General features: G+C 34.3%; 1 protein-coding gene across 9 annotated transcripts in view; it reads left to right on the forward strand.

Annotated features, from left to right (window-relative positions):
* The window catches only part of LOC105149556 (hypothetical protein), a 165,690-nt gene that overhangs the window by 134,274 nt on the left and 11,956 nt on the right, over positions 1 to 19,460 (forward strand). For 8 of the 9 annotated variants that reach the window (XM_087411996.1, XM_087411997.1, XM_087411999.1 and 5 more), the window contains 2 exons: positions 16,096 to 16,410; positions 18,116 to 18,583. In XM_087411996.1, the coding sequence (XP_087268122.1) occupies positions 16,261 to 16,410; positions 18,116 to 18,583 (618 nt within the window). In that variant the 5' untranslated portion in view covers positions 16,096 to 16,260. Of the gene's footprint in view, positions 1 to 5,535; positions 5,869 to 16,095; positions 16,411 to 18,115; positions 18,584 to 19,460 lie in introns of all 9 variants that reach the window. The other variant, XM_087411993.1, reaches the window with a different exon arrangement.

Genomic DNA, 19,460 nt, shown 5'->3' on the forward strand with positions numbered 1-19,460 from the left:
CGTTTTACATTCCACTCTGTCGTCCGTTCGTGATAAATTATAGACCGAACGATAAAAAATAGACGAGATCCCGCGAACGGATAGCGCGAAAACTACAGCTTATATTAGAATTACTACAGCGATCGATGTCGTTTAAATTAAAATTTATAGTTCTTGCATATTAGAATATATTCCCTCGCGCGAATAAGTGCTCTTTAATCATGGTTTTAGTATAACGCCAATAGCAGCGGATGAGATTGAATTACATCGAAACGAATTGCTTTTGAATAATTAATCGCAACTGTGATGCATGGAAATAACGATTTTGCTGAAGTATCTAAAAATTTAGCCTGATACAGATCTGAAAATATTTTTGTTGGACTATCAAAATATGTTGAACGCTTAAACTTTTATTAAAATTTAATTTCTAATAAAACCAGCGATCTATATATTTTGATAGTTCAACCAAATTATTTTCAGATTTTATTTAGTTAATTTTTAGTTTTTTTTTTTCGTGAAATTATTTAAAATTATTTTCCACATTGATGTAATACACAGAAAGAAAGATTTTGCTGAAATATTTACAAATTTAACTAGACAAAAGTCTGAAAATAATTTCGATTATCAAAATGTTTTTATAGAAAACTTAAGTATGAATAATGTTACAAAAAATTTTAATTCTGGTAACCAGCTTAATGGAGGAGTTATATGTCGTCCATAATTATTTTGATAGTCCTACAAAATTATTTTCTGATCCATCCAGCTAAATATTTAGATATTTCAGCAAAATTGTTTTTTCGATTTTTATTACTGTATTCGAGCATTCGACCGTAGTCGATATATTTATAAAGTGAACAATCGAATTCGGAAGTATCGCTTTGACAAAACCGTGCGGTAACGCAAAGCTGCTATCCATTCACTCTTAACGAGCGTTATTTGCTCGACCACTGCGGCAACGCTATTGGACCTTTGTGTACACTAATGATCGCGTAACTGATAGATAATTATTTCATCGCCCACACATTTTGGGACCCACGCGTGTCCCATATATATTTCTCCCGTAGTTTAATCCTCAACTATAGATCCAGTAGGATTTAGGTTGTCTCGGTATATTACAAGCCGCATCCCTAATATTACAGGCACGCACATTTTCTACCCTGCCGTTTTTCATCGCACCCAGCCGAGGAATCATCAGACGAATTTGGAATATATAGGTCTTTCTCGACCGCGTCATCGTTCATCCCCCATTATTACATAATTGTATCCTTCCGATGCTCTTATCGTAACCAAAATTTCTTTACATAGCGAGCGCTTTGCGAGGGATTTTATAGATTGATTCTGATTGATACATACTTATTGCCAGATGAGATTTATGTTAAAAGGAAGATACAATGAAAATTACTTTAAAAAGTTGAGGCGATCGTGAAGAAAGGGACGAAATTATAAGACTATTTTCTTTGCATCGACATAGAAATAAGATCGAATAAAAATTGTCTCGAATATTTATTGAAAATTACTTTCAGAGACTAAAATAAAGTAAAGAACGGAATTCTTCCTGCGTCGACATAGAAATGAGATTACTAAAAAAAAAAAATATATATATATATATATACATATATAGACTAAAATAGAAATTTACTTCAGCTTATGCTAAAATAAAGATAGAATAGAAATATACTTTTCAAGTTAACATAAAAATATAATAATTAAAAATTGTATTAATTGAGAGTTATCTGAAAGGGTTAAACTGAAAAAAAAACGAAGTTTTATAAGAGTATTCTCTGCGATCGAATACTAATCGAAAATTATTTTAAAGGACTCAAGTGAAGACAGGGACAAAGTTGTAAGGGTATTCTTTACATCAACGCAAAAATGTCGAGTTAAATCTCGCGTTAAGAGAAAGTAACGTGTCGCGTTGAAGGAAAGTTCACAGGAAAGAAAGGAGCGTTATCGACGCTCGTCAGGAGAGAATCTCGCACTTCGCCCGACACGATGAACGAACAATTGTAATACTCGTTGAAAAAGGTGTCTGTCATTTCTCTCCTCCGCTCACGGTAACAAAATTACGCGACTCGTAACTCCTGTGTCTTGCAAATTCACGCCAACTAATTCTCTTCCCTTCGTTGCCGCCGTTGTTAACTCTTCTAGCTCATAAGTACGGGAGGTAACTCACTTCTCACGGAAACTCCCGCGAGCACTTTCCCGAAACTTCGGTCGAAGTTTTCGGACTCGTCGAAGTGCCGAACTCGCTATACGGACTTGCCTCACTTTGAACTTGAATGCTTTTTAACGAGCATCATTAGTAACTTTGCGACCGAAGGACTCGCAGTTGCAATTAATTTGAGAAGCGCCTTCGGATTCACTCCTCTGTATTCAGGCTACTCTGACAAAGGGAACTCGCGGAGCGAGTTTCCCCGATGAGCGAGGCGTGCTTTATTACTCTTTAGATAATGTTGTTTTTAATTAACAAGTTTGTTTCGCTTGCAGTTAGCAGCACGGACCTGCTGCAACGTAAACAGCAACGCTCACGAAATTGTATTGGCAATCTTTGAGATTAACGTCGGTATCCAAGTTAACTAACAAACTTTGTAATTTCTCTCATTCCATCGTCCCATTCTCAGTCGATTTAATCTCCGTTTTACATGCCCCTGGTATTCCTCGATCAGTGTATTTTCGATTATTCTTCGGAAATGAAAGGAATACATCCGCGATGTCGAATCCGCAGAATGGGAATCGTAATCCCTATTTTAAAACGGCTTTCCAGCGAAACGCGTCGTCTCTCCAAGATAAACATATGCGTCACTCACTCGTATTTAACGTAGAGAAGTTAATAGCGTCGCATTGCTTCCAACACGCAGATACGTCATCGAAGAAAAAAAAAAAAATACATAATATATTCATTTTTGCTAATTACCACCGGCCATTTGTTTCCAATTTTTCCAGCTTCTCCCTCGTGTCTATATCATCAGGGCGTCGATCCCCACGTATTTAATCACAGATTTTATGACGGAGCAATGTGGAATCTAAATTGGGGCCACTTCACTCCTCGTCATTCGAGCTGACAAAAATTAAACGGGGTTTCTAATTAAAGCGTATTCGTCGCCGAGCGTGAGTCACGCCCCGTGCTATCCTGGGAGCGAATTTTTCGCAGTGCCGCACCCGCGAGAGCCTGACGTGTCGTCATCGTCGGGGAATCATCCCCCGGGAAACGAAGGGATCTTCTCGTCACGATGAAGTGTCAAAAGTGAGGACACTCGGTATCCCGAGCGCGCACCCAGGAAATTACCGGCGTTCTAATGATTTATTTTGTAGGCGGTAATTCTTCATGGGATAATATAATATTCTTTTAAATTTTTTTTAGAAAAAATTTAAAAATGAAATATTTACAAGGGCGAAAAAGAATTTTTATTAAAGATACTTTTTTTATTTTCTGTTTTAAATTAATATTATAAATACATTTTTTATTAATAATATATATTTATTTTAATTGAATACACATATTTTATATTATATTTTATATCTATGTTTATTTTTTTGTCTTATAAAAACTGTTGCTCAAATTATTAAATAAATAAGTAATATTTAATAATTATATTTAACTTAGGAGTAATTTTCTTATTTTTTTACGTAAATGGGTGTTTTTTACATCCTATTTAAAATCATTATTATTAATAACATATTGTGCACTATTGATTGTTTTCTGATTTTTATTGACATTTAAGAACATATTATGGATATGGTTATTTTACGATTTTCTGAAAAAAGTGAGTAGAAACCACATAAACATTGAGCGGAAGCAGATTAAATAACTTTGTTATGATAGTATTTCTTAAAAAGCAAAAATAAATTTTAAGTAACAGTCAAATTAAAAAGGAAAGAAAATCAATATCTGTTTTACAATTCATATTTTCTCATTGCTGGAGAATAAAAATATTCCAGGTGACTTGGGTTAGATCAATTTTTTGAGGGTTATCAATTTTATTGTTTAACTAATATATTTTGTACATTCATCTCTGCTTTAATCGAGAACAAGGATCAGTTGGCATCCGCAATCGTTGTTATATCATAAAATACCGTTCGGAGGTAATCCACCCTTCTCAAAAAGCCCCTCCTCTCACAAGGAATGTCTGTTGAATCGGCAGCATAGCTCCCTTGGGTTAAAGGGTGATTCCTCGTGAACACTGGTATAACCAGAATGGAAGAATGTGTTTCGGCCGAGAGGAACTTTAAATCACATCGCAAACGTATAGTCAGCACCATTATTTCCAACTTCTTTCAACTCTCTCAAAGTTTGGCGAGTTTCTGCTGACAAAAGCAGCGTTTCTCGAGTTTAAAGAAAAGACATGAATTATCTCTTTATCATTACGTAAATCTCCTTTTATAGACGTTTATTTTTAGTATATGGCGGATCGATAGTGCTGCACTGCAAGCTATTCCACAGTCATGTTCTCGCGTTACTTAATTAAGTAATTAAGTACGCGTGCCTTGAGTACAACGCGCTCCGTTGTTGCCTGCAAGAGCGATCCGTCACACAGAGAGAAAAAGTTATTTGATCATTATGCATGCATACACTCCACGAGTTGTGCAACTGCGCCCCTCGCTCGCGTGCGAGATGAAACAACTGCGAAGACAGATTCTGAATTGACATGAATATTCCGTAAATTCGCCCGACTGTGCTGTTTCATTCCTACTTATGCACCCTCGGAATTTCGAGTTTCGCAAACTCGAGATCAGCGAAACTCTGAGCTTCGGATAGGATCTCTAGGATTTAAAAAATGTGAAAACCGGATATTTCAGAGCCTTTTTCAAATTTATTTGCACATTAGTTACGATCGTTCGTACATTAGATGAAATTTGAAGCAGTTTTCATTTCTAGAGTTTTGAACTTTCAGAAAATATAAATATTGAATTTTAAAAATCGTACACGAAAAAAGACAGACAAAGAGAGAAGAGAATTTTAATGAAGTGTCTAAAAATTAGTTAGATCTCAAGCAATGCTGAAAAAAGTTTTAACATTCTAGCAATCAATTTGAGCATCCTACTTCATTATTTTGGTGATCCAACAAAATTATTTTCAAATCTGTATTTAGCTAAATTTTTAGATACTTGAATAAAATTGATCCTTTTCATATAGATATTTTACGTTTTCAATTTGTAAAATCGATATCTTTAGATTTGATCTTTCAAACTTGCATCTTCATATCTTCAATCTTTCAGTGGTGCACATTTAGTTTATATTAGAGATCCTCTAATAAGAATCTGGATATGAGAAAGCCTCTTTTGATTGGGCCACCATTTTAACAATTCCTAAGAGATAGAAAAAGAGAGAGAGAAAGAAATAAACAAGAAAAAGAGAAAAAAATAATGTCACAATGTCCTCTCGCAGGTATGAAGGCTCTCTCACAGATTTTTGTTAAAACTACTATACTCTGTAAATGCAACTGTGACGCGTGTCCAGATTCTTATTAGAGAATCTTTAGTCTGCACCTTCTCCTATGATCACGGAAAACACTTTTACAGCAGGCAAACGTTATCATCGCTTTGTTTCCCCCTTAGATCGAAAGAAGGGTGTTGGTCGTCGGGTTCGTGCGGAACTCCAGCACATCGAGGGGTCGAGGTCTATCCCGCCACACTGCAGTGTCAGTGAATTTAACCACTCCCTTTAGCCAGTAGCTTGGCACCTTTATTTCCGGCGACATGGGGTCCCGTGGGATGTCCGGGGAGGGAATCCCAGCGGCGCTGCCACCGCCATAATTTCCGTCCGCTTTTAATCCGTCGCACGTGCGTCCCGCAGGAAGAGTCGACTGACTTCTCGCCGCCAGGAAGGTCTCGCAGGAGGAAGAAACGGAAATGCGACATGGCTGTAGAATCGGAGCCGATATTTTTCTGGTGATACTTCTCTCCGGAGATCGCGACTCAATCTTAGACGACGGTACACGAAAAGAAGGATTTTACTGAAGTATGACTGAAGTGTAGCTAGATATAGAAAAATTTTGCTGGACCATCGAAATAATTGTGTAGGATACTCGAACTGATTGCTAGAATATCAAATTTCTTTTTGCAGCATTGCTCATCATGCTCGAATTTTCTATATAATTATTTTGACAGTCTAATAAAATTATTTTTAGATCTATATATATATATATATATATATATATACATATATTAGGTGTTGGAATTAATTCGTAGCGTTTTACAAGTGATGGGAAGTACTTTCATTAATGTATTTTTTAATGCTCATGTGAAATAAATAACATTCTTTCATTAAAAAACGCTACGAATTAATTCCAACACCTAATATATATATATATATTATAACATAAATTTCTAACAGAATTTCTAACAGAAAATAAATTAAAAAATAATACTTATCTTTAAAACAGTTTTAATATCTTGTATATTCCTTTGACTTTTACTATCGCCTTTTTCAAAAAATGCAATAAATTCAGGATACTTACGGCTTTACAAGATTTTCTATTTTTCTATTTTTTAAGAGTTAAAGATAGACTTTAAGATAGACTTTAAGACTTGAATGTTCCTAAATTTTAAAATTTTCCAACAGATTTAAAGTCAAACTTATGTTTTGAGAATTGGAAATCCAATTTCTCAGTTTCATATTATAAATTTCCAATTATTTCTCGAAGAATGTTTAAATCTAAGTAATTTTTTCGAGAAAGATTTAATAAAATACCCAAGATTTAAAAAGTCCAATTTATTGATAGGATCACATTTCCTAGATTTTTATCGCCGCTGTCTTATTTACGGAATTGGAAGATAAAAAAAACGTTTGTAAAAATCACAGCAAACACCTAATACGCCGGCATAATACAATATTAATATATTCGTATCAGCACGGTTGAAAGTGAAATTTTCATACGCTCGTGCGGACTTGATCGCGTGCGCGCGGCTATGTAATACGCACAAAATCGTTGATCAAGATCCAACGAGAAATCTCGAGTTGCTTGTAATACCGCCGAAACGATGTTACACTAAGCCGTACACATGTACTAGGCGTGTACGTGTGTACCTGATAAGGGTGACATTTGCATATACGCGATTAGCGTACAAGTCGTAGATCATACGACGCTTTAGTTATTTCCTCTTTATTACGAAAGCAATTCAGGTGAAAAATTGCCTCACTCTAGCACACACATGCAGAAATAAATTCAGAAATGTTTATGCACGATTTATCTTATAATGAGACTTCGATCGATAAAAATTCGGGTGAAGTTCAAGACAAACTGAAATTAGATTGCTCAAATCTTTTCCATGCAAGTAATCTATTGATAGCAAATGAATTCGATTGGAGGCACTGATATGGTACACATTAAATTGTTGTATATTGATCTAATTTCAGTGTAAAAGTGAAATATAATAAATATTTTGAATAAAATAAAGCTTTTCATACATATTTGACAAAACAGCACACAATAAAGTGTATTGAAGATACAAGAGTCACAATTTAATACATATTCATATTAAACATGCATTTTTACATTAATTTGTACGATTACTTTAATGTACAATGTGCAGTGCCTGCAAATCGAAATTTATCACAACATAAACATATTTAAATATAATTGATAAGAGTTAGGTAAGAGTTAGATACAAAAATCATATATTTTTAAGGTTTTTCTTATCTAGCTTTACCTTTTTATCATAACTTTGTCCTTCTACAGAGAAAGAACGATTTTGCTGAAGTATCTAGAAATAGATACAGATTTAAAAATAATTTTATTGGATTATAAAAATAATTATGTAGGAAAGTTAGTCATGAAGAGCAACTTTTTTATTCTAGCAAAACGAGCTTAAACATTCTCTATATTATTATTTTGATAGTCCAATAAAATTATTTTCAGATCTGTATTTAACTAAATTTTTAGATACTTCAACAAAATTGTTGTTCTCATGTACATTTTGTATAATTTTTTTAAATATTGTTTTTCAATTTTCCTGATTTTATTAACCTGATTTTTTTAATTATGAAGCTCGATACTTCAATATTCTAAGCAAAACAAAATGAGCTTCAGATTAAAGTTCGAGAATTCATCGTTAAAGTTAAGATGAGGAATATCGAGACACCCTGTACGTGTCTCATGCATATTAATCGACGCGACGAGACGTTGATCCGCCTTAACAAAGGCGAGCCTTGGACCAAAGGAGGACTGTCGAAAGGTACAAATCAGTCGATACAAATTTTACGACGACGTCTCTACACGCAAACGTTGATTATTACAGCCGTGAAACAGGCACTGCTAATTATACGCACATGACCGATGTCACGTGTCGTGAATTAATTGTGTTCAACGTGCACGCGATGTTACTGTCACTTACACGTTCATTCTAAGAGCTGTTAAGTAAAGGGTCGTGAATTTTCGTCGAATCGCGAATCCCGTCCTCGGACCGCTACTCTCAATAATTAACGCGTCGTTTGTTATGAACCAGTGTTGGAATTCCCTGAGCATATGGGAAATTAAAGAAAAAAAAGATTAAAGCATGGAAAAATCTCCCTCAGACAGGTAACACTCGCAAAGATTACGGAAATTTACATTACGGAAATATCATAAATTTACCATAAAAAGACACAGTGTTCTAATAACATATCTATATTGTTCTTATATATGTACTTTTTAATTAGAATAATTAATTAAAGATAACATAGACACGTAAGGTATTTTTAATATTAAATATAATGATTTAAGGAATCGTTCAATTTGAGAAATAATAATAAGATCTTGTGCAAAAAATGCATAACTTATTTTATTTTAAAATATGTATTTTTTATTTGAATATTTTTATATAAGAAAGAAAGAAAGAAAATTATAAAAATTTATTTTATGTTTTCTCTCCTGTTTGTTATATTAAGTTTTATAATATTTTTAATACATTTGATTAATTCCTTAAGAGAGTAAGTAACTAGTTATTACACACATTTTCTAAATTAAACCGAGAGATCCATATTCAAGACGCTCTGGACATTCCTTAGATTAAAAAAGGTATAAGAGAAGAAAGAAGCAAGAATCTGCAGGTGGCACCCACCGTGAAAATAAAAGTTAAATTATGTAAGTGCGCACCATGTGTTCCAAAAAAAGAAACAGAGGCGATTATAGCGTAATTAATTGGTGCTTAATTTTTTTGTATAAAAATTTGAGCAGAAATTTTACGTTATAATAACGTATTTATTTGTTTTAAAAATTCAAGAATGTTACTATATATTAATTATTTAATTAGATTTAATCTATATACAGTAAAAAGACATTTTGTATTTTTGTATTTTTGAAACGAAGTTTCTCAAGTTCTTGTTAAAATTTTTTGTTGAATTGCTAATATATCTGAGTGTTAACTTATAATCTAATTATACTAAATGAATATTTTTGTGTTAAACATAATATTTTTTAAAAACGTAAATTTTGCTTAGCTTAGCTAAATTAAAATAAAAGGTATTAATTTAACATATTAATTTAATATATTATTAAATAAAATGTATTAATTTAACATATTAATTTTAATGAAGAAATATGATTGTTTATAAATTGCGTCAATATTACGTTTTTGTTTTAATTTTTTATATAATATTTATGTTATTTCCTAATATATTTATCTTGTTTTAAATTAACACGGAAATTTAATTTAGGATACGTGAAATGTATCAAATTTAATTTATGTAAGAAGTTTTTTCGGTTTAGCAATAAAGTACAGGGATATACTATTTCCTTTCGAACCCCTATACGAAGATATATTTCTCTCTTGAAATTTCGAATGCAGCTACATTTTGTGATATGGAAAATCACTAAGTTCCATACAAGTACTCTGAAATTCTATCCGTGTATACTGGGGAATACCGTACACGCATTAAGGCAATTTCCATTTCACCGAGGGGAAATACTAGGCGACCACCCTGCAACGGGGTACGATGATTAATGGCCGATATGTTACGCCGAAAGTTTCCTTAATATTCCGTGTATTCCCAGCATTTCGATTTACGCATCGCGAACGGCAATGTTAGTAACGTTCCGCGTTCATTTCGACGCCCCTTAGCTTCTAAATTATTTCTCCATACTAAAGGAAGCTACTTCTCGATATCTGGATACATGTAAGTACGTTTATGTATGTACCCAATAAACTCCTTATTTTAAGACCTCTTAAGGCAGATTATACCTTAAGTAACAGCTGCGAAGACCATTCTGCCCTAATACTTAATGGGTTAAGTATTATTTCAGGAGTACATCAGGTATGCTATACGATTCAGATAAGCGGATTACACTTGTATGGTGACCCACACAGTAATTTCGCGCGAATTTTGCGCTGACTTGGCGAACCTTCGACCGCGAAAAAAGCAAAATTTTCACGAGGACCAGCATGTCTCCCCGGCCAGGCAATAAGCCTCGCTTTAATCAAGTCAAAAGTTACCCCGATATCATCGTTATTACACACCGGCTTGACCACGATAAATTATAGGGGCTGGCATTATACAGGGTATACAGGGGATGCACTCACTCGAAACCCCGTTCCTTCCCCGTTTGCCGGAACTGTAACGAGACTAACGAGCTCTTGTCTCTGACCATTCATCGATACTGCGATACTGCTGCACATCCTGGCCAAAGGAACCCTTGTTAACCCTGAAAATTACCTCCTCTCCGGCCTTCTCTAACTCCATCTCGACGTTTTCACTGGAGTGTAGCGATGTATCATATATTGGTTTAATCCTTTGAGCCACCGGAACACTTTCACCTTTGAAATAGAGAATATATCGAATTAGTTTTAGCTGTCTTGATGATTGACATTATGAATATCAGTTTTATATAAAGCGGAAAATACATATAAATTAATAATGTGTTAAATTGAACAATTTGCATCAATTGTCTTATTGCGAATATAAAATAAATGTGCATTTAGTGGTCTGACGTTAATAGATAAAAAGAGGAATTTACGGTAAAATGAGAAAAAATAGGATAGTGAAATATATATATCAGACATACAGTGTAGATATTATATTAATTTTATTGAAATATCTAAAAATTTAGCTAAATATAAATTTGAAAATAATTTTATTAGACCATCATTGCTTGAACATCCTACAGAATGTCAAAATTTTTGCTTTTAAAAATAATTATCTAGAAAACTCAAGCATGATGAGAGAACAATGCATCAAAAAATTCAATAAAATTATTTTCAGATCTTTATTTAACTAAATTTTTAAATACTTTACCAAAATCGTTTTCTTTCTATATATTATAAAATGAAAAAATGCTAAAAATTATACACTAAATGCATTATTTTCTAAAATAAATTTCTTAAATACTTAATTTTTATGAAGAGCCGATTTTTTTCGCTTCCATCGAACTTATTCGACTATATAGAGTCATCAGTCTCAGAAAAACGAAAATTTAATGGGTTAATTAGTATCTCCATTGAATGGTCGCTAAGAAAGAAAGAGAAAAAAATAGAAAGAGAGAGAGAGAGAGAGAGAGAGAGAGAGAGAGAGAGAGTTCGATCCATTCTCTAATTGTCGAACTATATAAACTTCATGAATTGAACATGCAAGTGGTTCAAAGTGAACCGCTTTGTTCACACAAAGTCGATATGACGGCGCAGGGAAGAAGAGGGATGAAGTATGGGGACTGCGGTCCGAGACTAACGAGGATTTCTCTCCGGGTTCCGGGGGTTGGTTATCCTTCTAGATGTCCTTAAATTTCGCCGAAACATTATGGAAATGAAATCCCGGGACTTGGTGATGACGACGACGAAGACAAGGGCGAGGGCAAGGACGAAGGATTGGGATGGCGAATTTAACTGCGTTATAACTTGCGCGTTAGCATACGCAATCGGATCATCACGAACGGCAGGCGAGCAAGCGACGTCTTAACGAGCGTCGCGATGCCAGATGCGATTAAGAGATCTGACGAGCACTCGTTCAAGGCAGTTCGCAGCAAGCAGAGGGAAAGATATTCCATGTCGCTCGATATGCCATCTTAGAAGCGCTTTTAATCAAGAAATTTCCCTTAAGCAAGAAGTAAATCCTCTAACAAATCTGAAAGTTCGATATTATATATCATTCTTAACCAGTTGATTTTTGCTCGACAGTTTGCTTCGAATATTAAATTATATCCTATAATATCGTAATTATAATATCATAAATATAATTCAATTTAAATTATAAAATAGAGTTATTTTATCTCATAATCTAGTTCAGTTTTTAACAAAACTATTCTTTCCGTACGACGTTCAAAGAAATTCTTATCTTTATTCTAATTTTTTTAGTTACAATTGTTTGAATATTTAATCGCCTTTGGAAATGATTTTTCTAATTCAAGGTAATTAACATTTTTTTAAAGAGACTTGACTTTCTTCTTTACGCCATCCAGGTCAGAGCCACGTACTTTCTTCGAATCGATCTATAGAAATCTTCATCTTACAGGACATCAATCCTTTCAGTCTTTTTCTGTTCAGTTTTTTAATTGTGGTTTTTTGAGCGAAGCTCGATTCATCCATTCTCCAGTCACGATGTCATTCTCCCGTGAGAAATTCGTCGCGTTCGATTCGAGGACACCGTCGGCGTCGTCATCATCGTCGTCTTCGTCTTCCGGTTTCTGCTCACGTAGGACGAAACCTTCGAGTCGGAGGCAGGAGAAAGAGATGCGCAGGACGATTCAATCGCGTCGACGACGATGACGCGGGCGCGGTCGACGAAATATTTATTTCGCGAAAAGCCCTTTCTAGTCTGAAGATTGATAAGCGCCGCGCCAAGATCGAGGAGTCTGGCTTCGTGAGTAAATATGCATTACGAAGTTTACATATATCCATCTACAACTCGCACATAGCGTGCAGCTTTTGCACATAGCATGCGGTATATACGGGAGAAGGCATACGTGAGATGGTTCCCAGCTGAAGAAGGAATCATATCTCTGTTCTGTGGATGATGGGAATGAATAAAAAATGCGCAAGGAATAACGAAGTCGATTTGTGGATTTTAGGAGAAGATGGAAGGCGCAATAACTTGTAGAAATAGGAAAACCGATAAGGATACCGATAAGGGAAAAGAAGAGGGAATTCTTTCGCATCACGTTTCTTCCGTAGGCGATTGGAACAAATATGGAGTATGCATATGGAGTAAAAGCAAGAAGAGGCTTGTAAATTTTATAGCAGAACGTAAAATCAAATAGTAGAATTGATCAGATAGTAGGAAAGTAAAACGAAGGAGAAAGAAGAACAGGGACGAACTAACTGGCGTGAAAGTGGTACTAAAATATTAACAATATAAGTGAGCGAGATCGTAAAAGTGGAAATATAAGCGAAAGAGGAATTTATAAATTATTGTAAGCCCTTTTAAGCCGGAAGAGCAAAAGCGGAGATTTGTGATTGTATTACGCTTCGCCAGCCTGCATTTAATGCCTCACAAAATTCTGTCAGCCGCACGGAGCTTAATTAACTCTGCTGATTCTGTATGTAATGAGATTATTACATCCGAAAAACTTCCAACGTGCATGACAAATTCAAGTTGGCGATCTAACTGTTTAAAAAACGATGCGTTCAACGTCATTTTCTTACACCTAAAAAGTTTCGAGACGATGACGGAAAGTCCTGATTAAAACTCGGTTGGCTGGACTAAAACCTCTTTGGTACTTCTTGAAAGTTGGTGCGACAGCACCTATCCGTTTATTTCCATAAAGAGATCACTCTACCGCCAGTTTCCGAAATTTGCGGCTTCTGATCGCATTTATGCAAATTTGTATCTCCTCGTCGATGGCATAAATCGACGAGGCAAACAGAAACGGCGACTTACTCAACGTAATTGAATATTATAAATGTAGAAGACTTCAAAAGATTCTTTAAAAGTATAGGAACCTCGAAAAACAACGCCTTGCTCTTGTAGCACACGTATAGGTGAGAATAAGATTTAATTTCACTTCTAAAATTTAAATTCTACACCTAGAGAAAAGGTTGCTTCGATTTAAAGAAGTTTTCTTTGCTATCAAATAAAATAAAATTTCAAATAAAATTTATTTGATTTAAAGGAATTATGTTCAAATCCAAGAAATGATATTCAAATTATGATTTCAACAAAATTTTTTTAAATTGAATAAATTTTATTTGATTTTAAAAAATAATATTTAAATCAAAGAAATTTCTTTAAATCGAAGCAACCTTTTTTCTGGATGTATGACAGGAGAAATTTCTCTCTAATATTGAAATTTTCAGACTCCGCTTTCTTCGACGTTTAAGACTCATTTAATCCTTATTGATTATTAATGATTGTTGTTAGTAAAAAAACTTCTTATTTTGTAACAAAAAAATATCGATAAAATTATTTTAAACTCAATAATAGCTAGGGATAATAGCTAGGGAAATGTTATTGAGTTTACAATAATTTTGTTATTATTTTGTTGTTGAAATCATTATCGTTTATAGAATTCTATAATCTTTAACGATATTAATATCGAAAGTTTGTATAAAAAAGGAAAAGTTGTTAGTGGACAACTTTTTCTTTTCTGCAATTATTCGATAATACGATTGTTAAGAATTACAGAATATGGTCCGTAAAATTGTATGACGAAATAAATTTTGTAGTATTTATTTTTCATGCGATCTTGGAAACGGTTTAAATCAGTGCAGTCTTCCCGAACACGTGGCGCATTAATTATTCGGTCCGTTAAATTGCTCAACCCCCCGGTGGTCGATTCCTAATTAAGTTTAGCCCGCTGATTACCACCCCCGGCCGTAATGAGAATGGTCGAAGAGAATCAAGTGTCTCACTTGATTTGAAACTCAACGAACGCGGATAGAAAATTTATCTCACCGAAGTCTCCAAGACTCAAAGGATCAAAGATTGAATTTTGCATTTTATTTGAATAACAAAACTTAAAGAGAAGTTTATTTTGAATCTGTTATCAAATCTCGAAGCGATAAATTTCGTATATCTCCTGCAGATAGGTGTAAAAGTCGGCATTGAAACGAGATCGATCATAATATTTTTTTTCTTCGCTAGCGATCACATAAATCCACGCTTTGCGACATGGGAGTTTACACGGTGGCGTGCATATATCTTCCGTTACAGATTTATTGTCTCGCGAGATCAGGGAACGGCGAGCTCAGGTTGATAGCCCGTCGTTCGTCTACGTTTAGAGATAAGAGAAATAGCGTAAAAGCGACGATGGATCACTTAGTATGTTAATACGAGCTTTCGTACGTGGCCGTGACGCAGACTATTGACGATCCCGGAACGAGTCGTACGAGGAGCACGTGTAAATAGCGATGTAACATGATGCTGTAATAATCGTGCTCACGACAAGCGGCGCACAATGATCTACGAGGTAATACGATCAAGAGAACTGGACGAAACTTGACACTCGCGATCGCGATCGTCTGTCCAATGATTAAGTCTAATCGGTAGATCAATTATAATTATGCTATGACTATAATTACATCACGTTCCGCGAAATATATATGGCTTTGACTTCAAATGGAATTAGATTGCAATAACAGATGGAAAAAAACGATTTAGCTAAAATATTTCAAAATTTAGCTGGATACAGATTTAAAAATAAAATTTTTGAATCATTAAAATAATTAGGTAGGAAATTAGAGCAGCAAAAGATTGACATTCTAGCTATTAGTTTATGTGTCCTATATAATTATTTTTAAATCCACTTCTAACTTCCAATTTTTGGATACTTCAGCAAAATCATTCTTTTATGTATAATACAAAATAAATGAATATTGATATTTCGAGCGGTATTTTATCCTGATAATAATAATTTTTGTGAATTTCATACATCTCATCCATATATCTTTATGTTTTTCCGGAATACACGTTGATTAATTATTTCGGTATTAGAAGTGAATGTTTATGCTAAAGCAAAAATTATATTATAGGATATAATTTCATATAATTAAAGTACACATTAATAATACTTGTTGTTGATAATCATCTTATACATAATTTGTAAATTACATTCATGAGACATTAGAACTTTTCACACGACGCAGATAAACTTGATAAGATAATCGATCCTAGCAAACTTCTCTAGCATAGAAGCAACACTTTCGATCATCTCTCAATCGCCATCATTCTTGATTCGTAGCAAGATTAAACGAGCGAATCTCTTCTCGTTACAGAGATCCTGTTTCACTGTGAAATGGAACGCTCAAGCAGTGGACGTTTGCGCAAATAACGCGATCGCAGCCGGTTCCGGCGGACGATAATCGTGGGAAGGATTATCCTCTATCCACTTGGGCATTTTCGACGAGGCACCACTCCGTTAGCCGACACTCGTGTGCAACATGTTCGGGACGAAATTGCGCACGTGGATGGAGGCACACATCGTGCGATCGAAAAAGAAGAAGGACCGGAAGAAGGGCGACAAAGGATTCGACTCGACCTGCAACTCCCCCAGGAGCCACAGCGCTAACAGATCGCCCGCTTTGCATCAGGTGAGCAACCTCATCGTAATTTCTCGGTCACTTTGCGAAACAATCCCAAGTAAATCTTTGATGTTTCATGATCCTCCCGTATCTCTTATTTCGTAATTTGATTTAAATTACACTTTTAAACAACCCTTATATACAATATTGTTACAATATAATTCTCTCCTTCTGTGTAAAAGAAGCTTGGTATTACAAATTTTTCTCCGAAAGAAAGAATGCCCTTTCAAAAAGAATTTCTGATAACGAGATAAGAAATTCTTGACGTACTTAATCTTATTACAGTCTTATGCAGTTTGAAAATAAAACACAATATTTTAAGATTAGGTTAACATTCTTATCGTGATATATCTATAACACTCAGTAGAAATAAAATTAACTTCTCAGTGCAATTTTCAAAAGTTTGGAATTCTCTTTATCGTTTCGACAGTCGTTGCGTTGCGAAATTTTATATGGGTCTAACATTAATTGCTTTCACTCGCGTTCACGACTACTCAGTCCCGAAGTATCTCGAAAGGTGCATGCTCGTCGGATTCATCGTCATTATCGGCAAACTAGTTTGCGAAGTGCTTCCCCTATTTTCCTACTGCTTGCCAGCGTTTGCTCGTTACCCCCGTTCGTTCCTCCGACTAACAGACCCTTAGGTCGGCGTTTTCCGTGGAAGGAGTTGCCAGGGCACGTCGACGCTTATCGTTAAGGCGGATAGAAAAAGGGTTCAGTATTCTTTTCTCGACACACCCCGGCAGGCGACTAGTCCTGCGTTCTTTCACGCCATCCATTGCAGATCGCCGCAGTATTCTCAGATTTTGTGCAGTCATCGGACCACTGTCTTATTGAACCGTACATTAATACAGACAGTATTGAATTTATGAATTTTCACGGTTATACATTCTTCCTTTTTATTGTGTGTCTTTTGGATTATCATATAAAATTATCATATAGTGAATTTTTGAAGATCATTAATACTATTGACTTTTGAAAGCTGTTCCGAAGAATCTGAATCTAAAAGATACTTTGTAATAATTTTTTTAAAGTAAGTGCCTCTTTCATTATTTTGAAACACATTAATTTTTTATGTAAATATTTATTACATTTGTATTTTTTACATTCAATATTTCTGTGTACATCCTTGATTATTTTTTAATGAAAATAATTTGATCTGTGTCGCAAATATCATCATTCACATATATATCTATTAATTATTCAATAAATTGATTCAGTACATTATTTATGGTTTAATTTAAAGTGTGATCAACACATTATCATTAAAAGATCTGCAAAACTTGTTCTACAAAGAACGATTTTGCTGAAGTATCTAAAAAATTTAGCTAGATACCGATCTGAAAATAATTTTATTGGACTATCAAATTAATTAAGACGTTTAATTTAGTTGTTAGAATATCAAAACTTACGATATTATTTATCATATTTAAAAATTTTATACATAATTATTTTTGTAATTTAATAAAATTGTTTTTCAAATCTATATCTAGCTAAAATTTTTACATACTTAAGCAAAATTGTTCTTTCTGTGTGATAATCTTAAATAAGCATTGATATAATTATTATTATTATTATTATCAATTTATATTGAATGGAAATATCGTTTATTGAAAGAAAATTAACTGCACAGAAATAAATAAAAAAAATTAAGATGAAATTCGCGGACGCGCGCGCAAGTACGATTTAAAGGACCTTTTGATCTTTTCCCCAGGTACATCCAGTGGATTCGCCGACGAAGAACGTGGACGGTATCCGGTTGCACGGGGGTAACTACGGCGCGACAGTGACCACCTCGTCCGGTACTTCCGGCGGTACCGCCGGAAGTGTGAGTCTCTCCTCGCCGGAGAGTGCGTACTCGACCGGCTATTCAACTGACGGCACCTCGCCCGGCACCAGTTTTCCGCCCGAATATTACATCAATATCAGGACCGGCACTCACTACTTTCAGAGTAGCGGCAATAGCGGTGCCGCCACCACCGCTAACAATAACAATAACAATAACAACAAGACCAGGGTGAAAAGGCCGCCAGGTAACGCAGGAGATCACCTGCCTCCGGCCAGTAGTAGTATTCTATCAGGAAATGGAAGAGTCGAGGATAGGGGACAGTCAACTGCGAGCACGACGAACATGACCAGAGACAACGGTCAGCCGGAGATTCGAACGAGCACGCCGCACAAGGTAAGTGCATTGTCTATAACTTCTGAAACTTGAGACAGGAGATAACACTTAGCGTCCTTTCGAAACTATCAAAAGATGCATTCGCTCCTAAAGAAATGCATTTACAAGGAAACTCTCTCGGTGTAAATTCAGCTATAATACTTTTCTTTTCAATTTTCTCATATAATTTTTTAAAAAATTAGATCAGAGTTATATATTTGTTATTATATAAAGATAAACATATCATAATTATAATAATTATAATATCAATTTTAAATATCTTCTTTTAATTCGAAGAAGAGATGGTTTAGTTTCTGTTATATACGATTATTCTCAATATTTTTTGCTTTTATTTGTGAAGAATGTTAAGACTCTTGTCTACTCACTGCAGCCCTCTTAAATTGCGATGAAACGAGAAAAATACCTAAAGAAAATTCTTGCACAACTATATTAAAATGTGAACATTTTTTAGTAAAATAACACTTGCAATCGATAGAATATATTTATAACTTATACAAAAATTCTCTCTTTGTGTTTCAGTACTCAATAAATAACCTATATTTGAAATTGAAATTATGCATAACCAGAAAACGAAACAAACTATGTGAGAACTGTCACAAATTGAGATAAATATAATTTTATTTTATTATATGAAATAAAAGAAGAGTTTTCGATGTATTTTACAAGTGTATTCTATTACATGCAATTGTTTCATTAAAAAATATTTCTATTTCAATATATTTTTTTGCAAGAATTTTAATATGTATTTTCTCGCTTCTGACGTCGTTATTTCAATTTTAAAAATTAATCGTGATAAATAGTTAAAAGCTTTAAAGAGTGTTTTTAAATTATTTTATAAATTTTTATGTTATTTTAAATCAAACTTCGTGTATATTTC

The sequence above is a fragment of the Acromyrmex echinatior genome, chromosome 12 (assembly GCF_024713525.1).
Source record: "Acromyrmex echinatior isolate Ae372 chromosome 12, ASM2471352v2, whole genome shotgun sequence".
NCBI lineage: Eukaryota > Metazoa > Arthropoda > Insecta > Hymenoptera > Formicidae > Acromyrmex > Acromyrmex echinatior.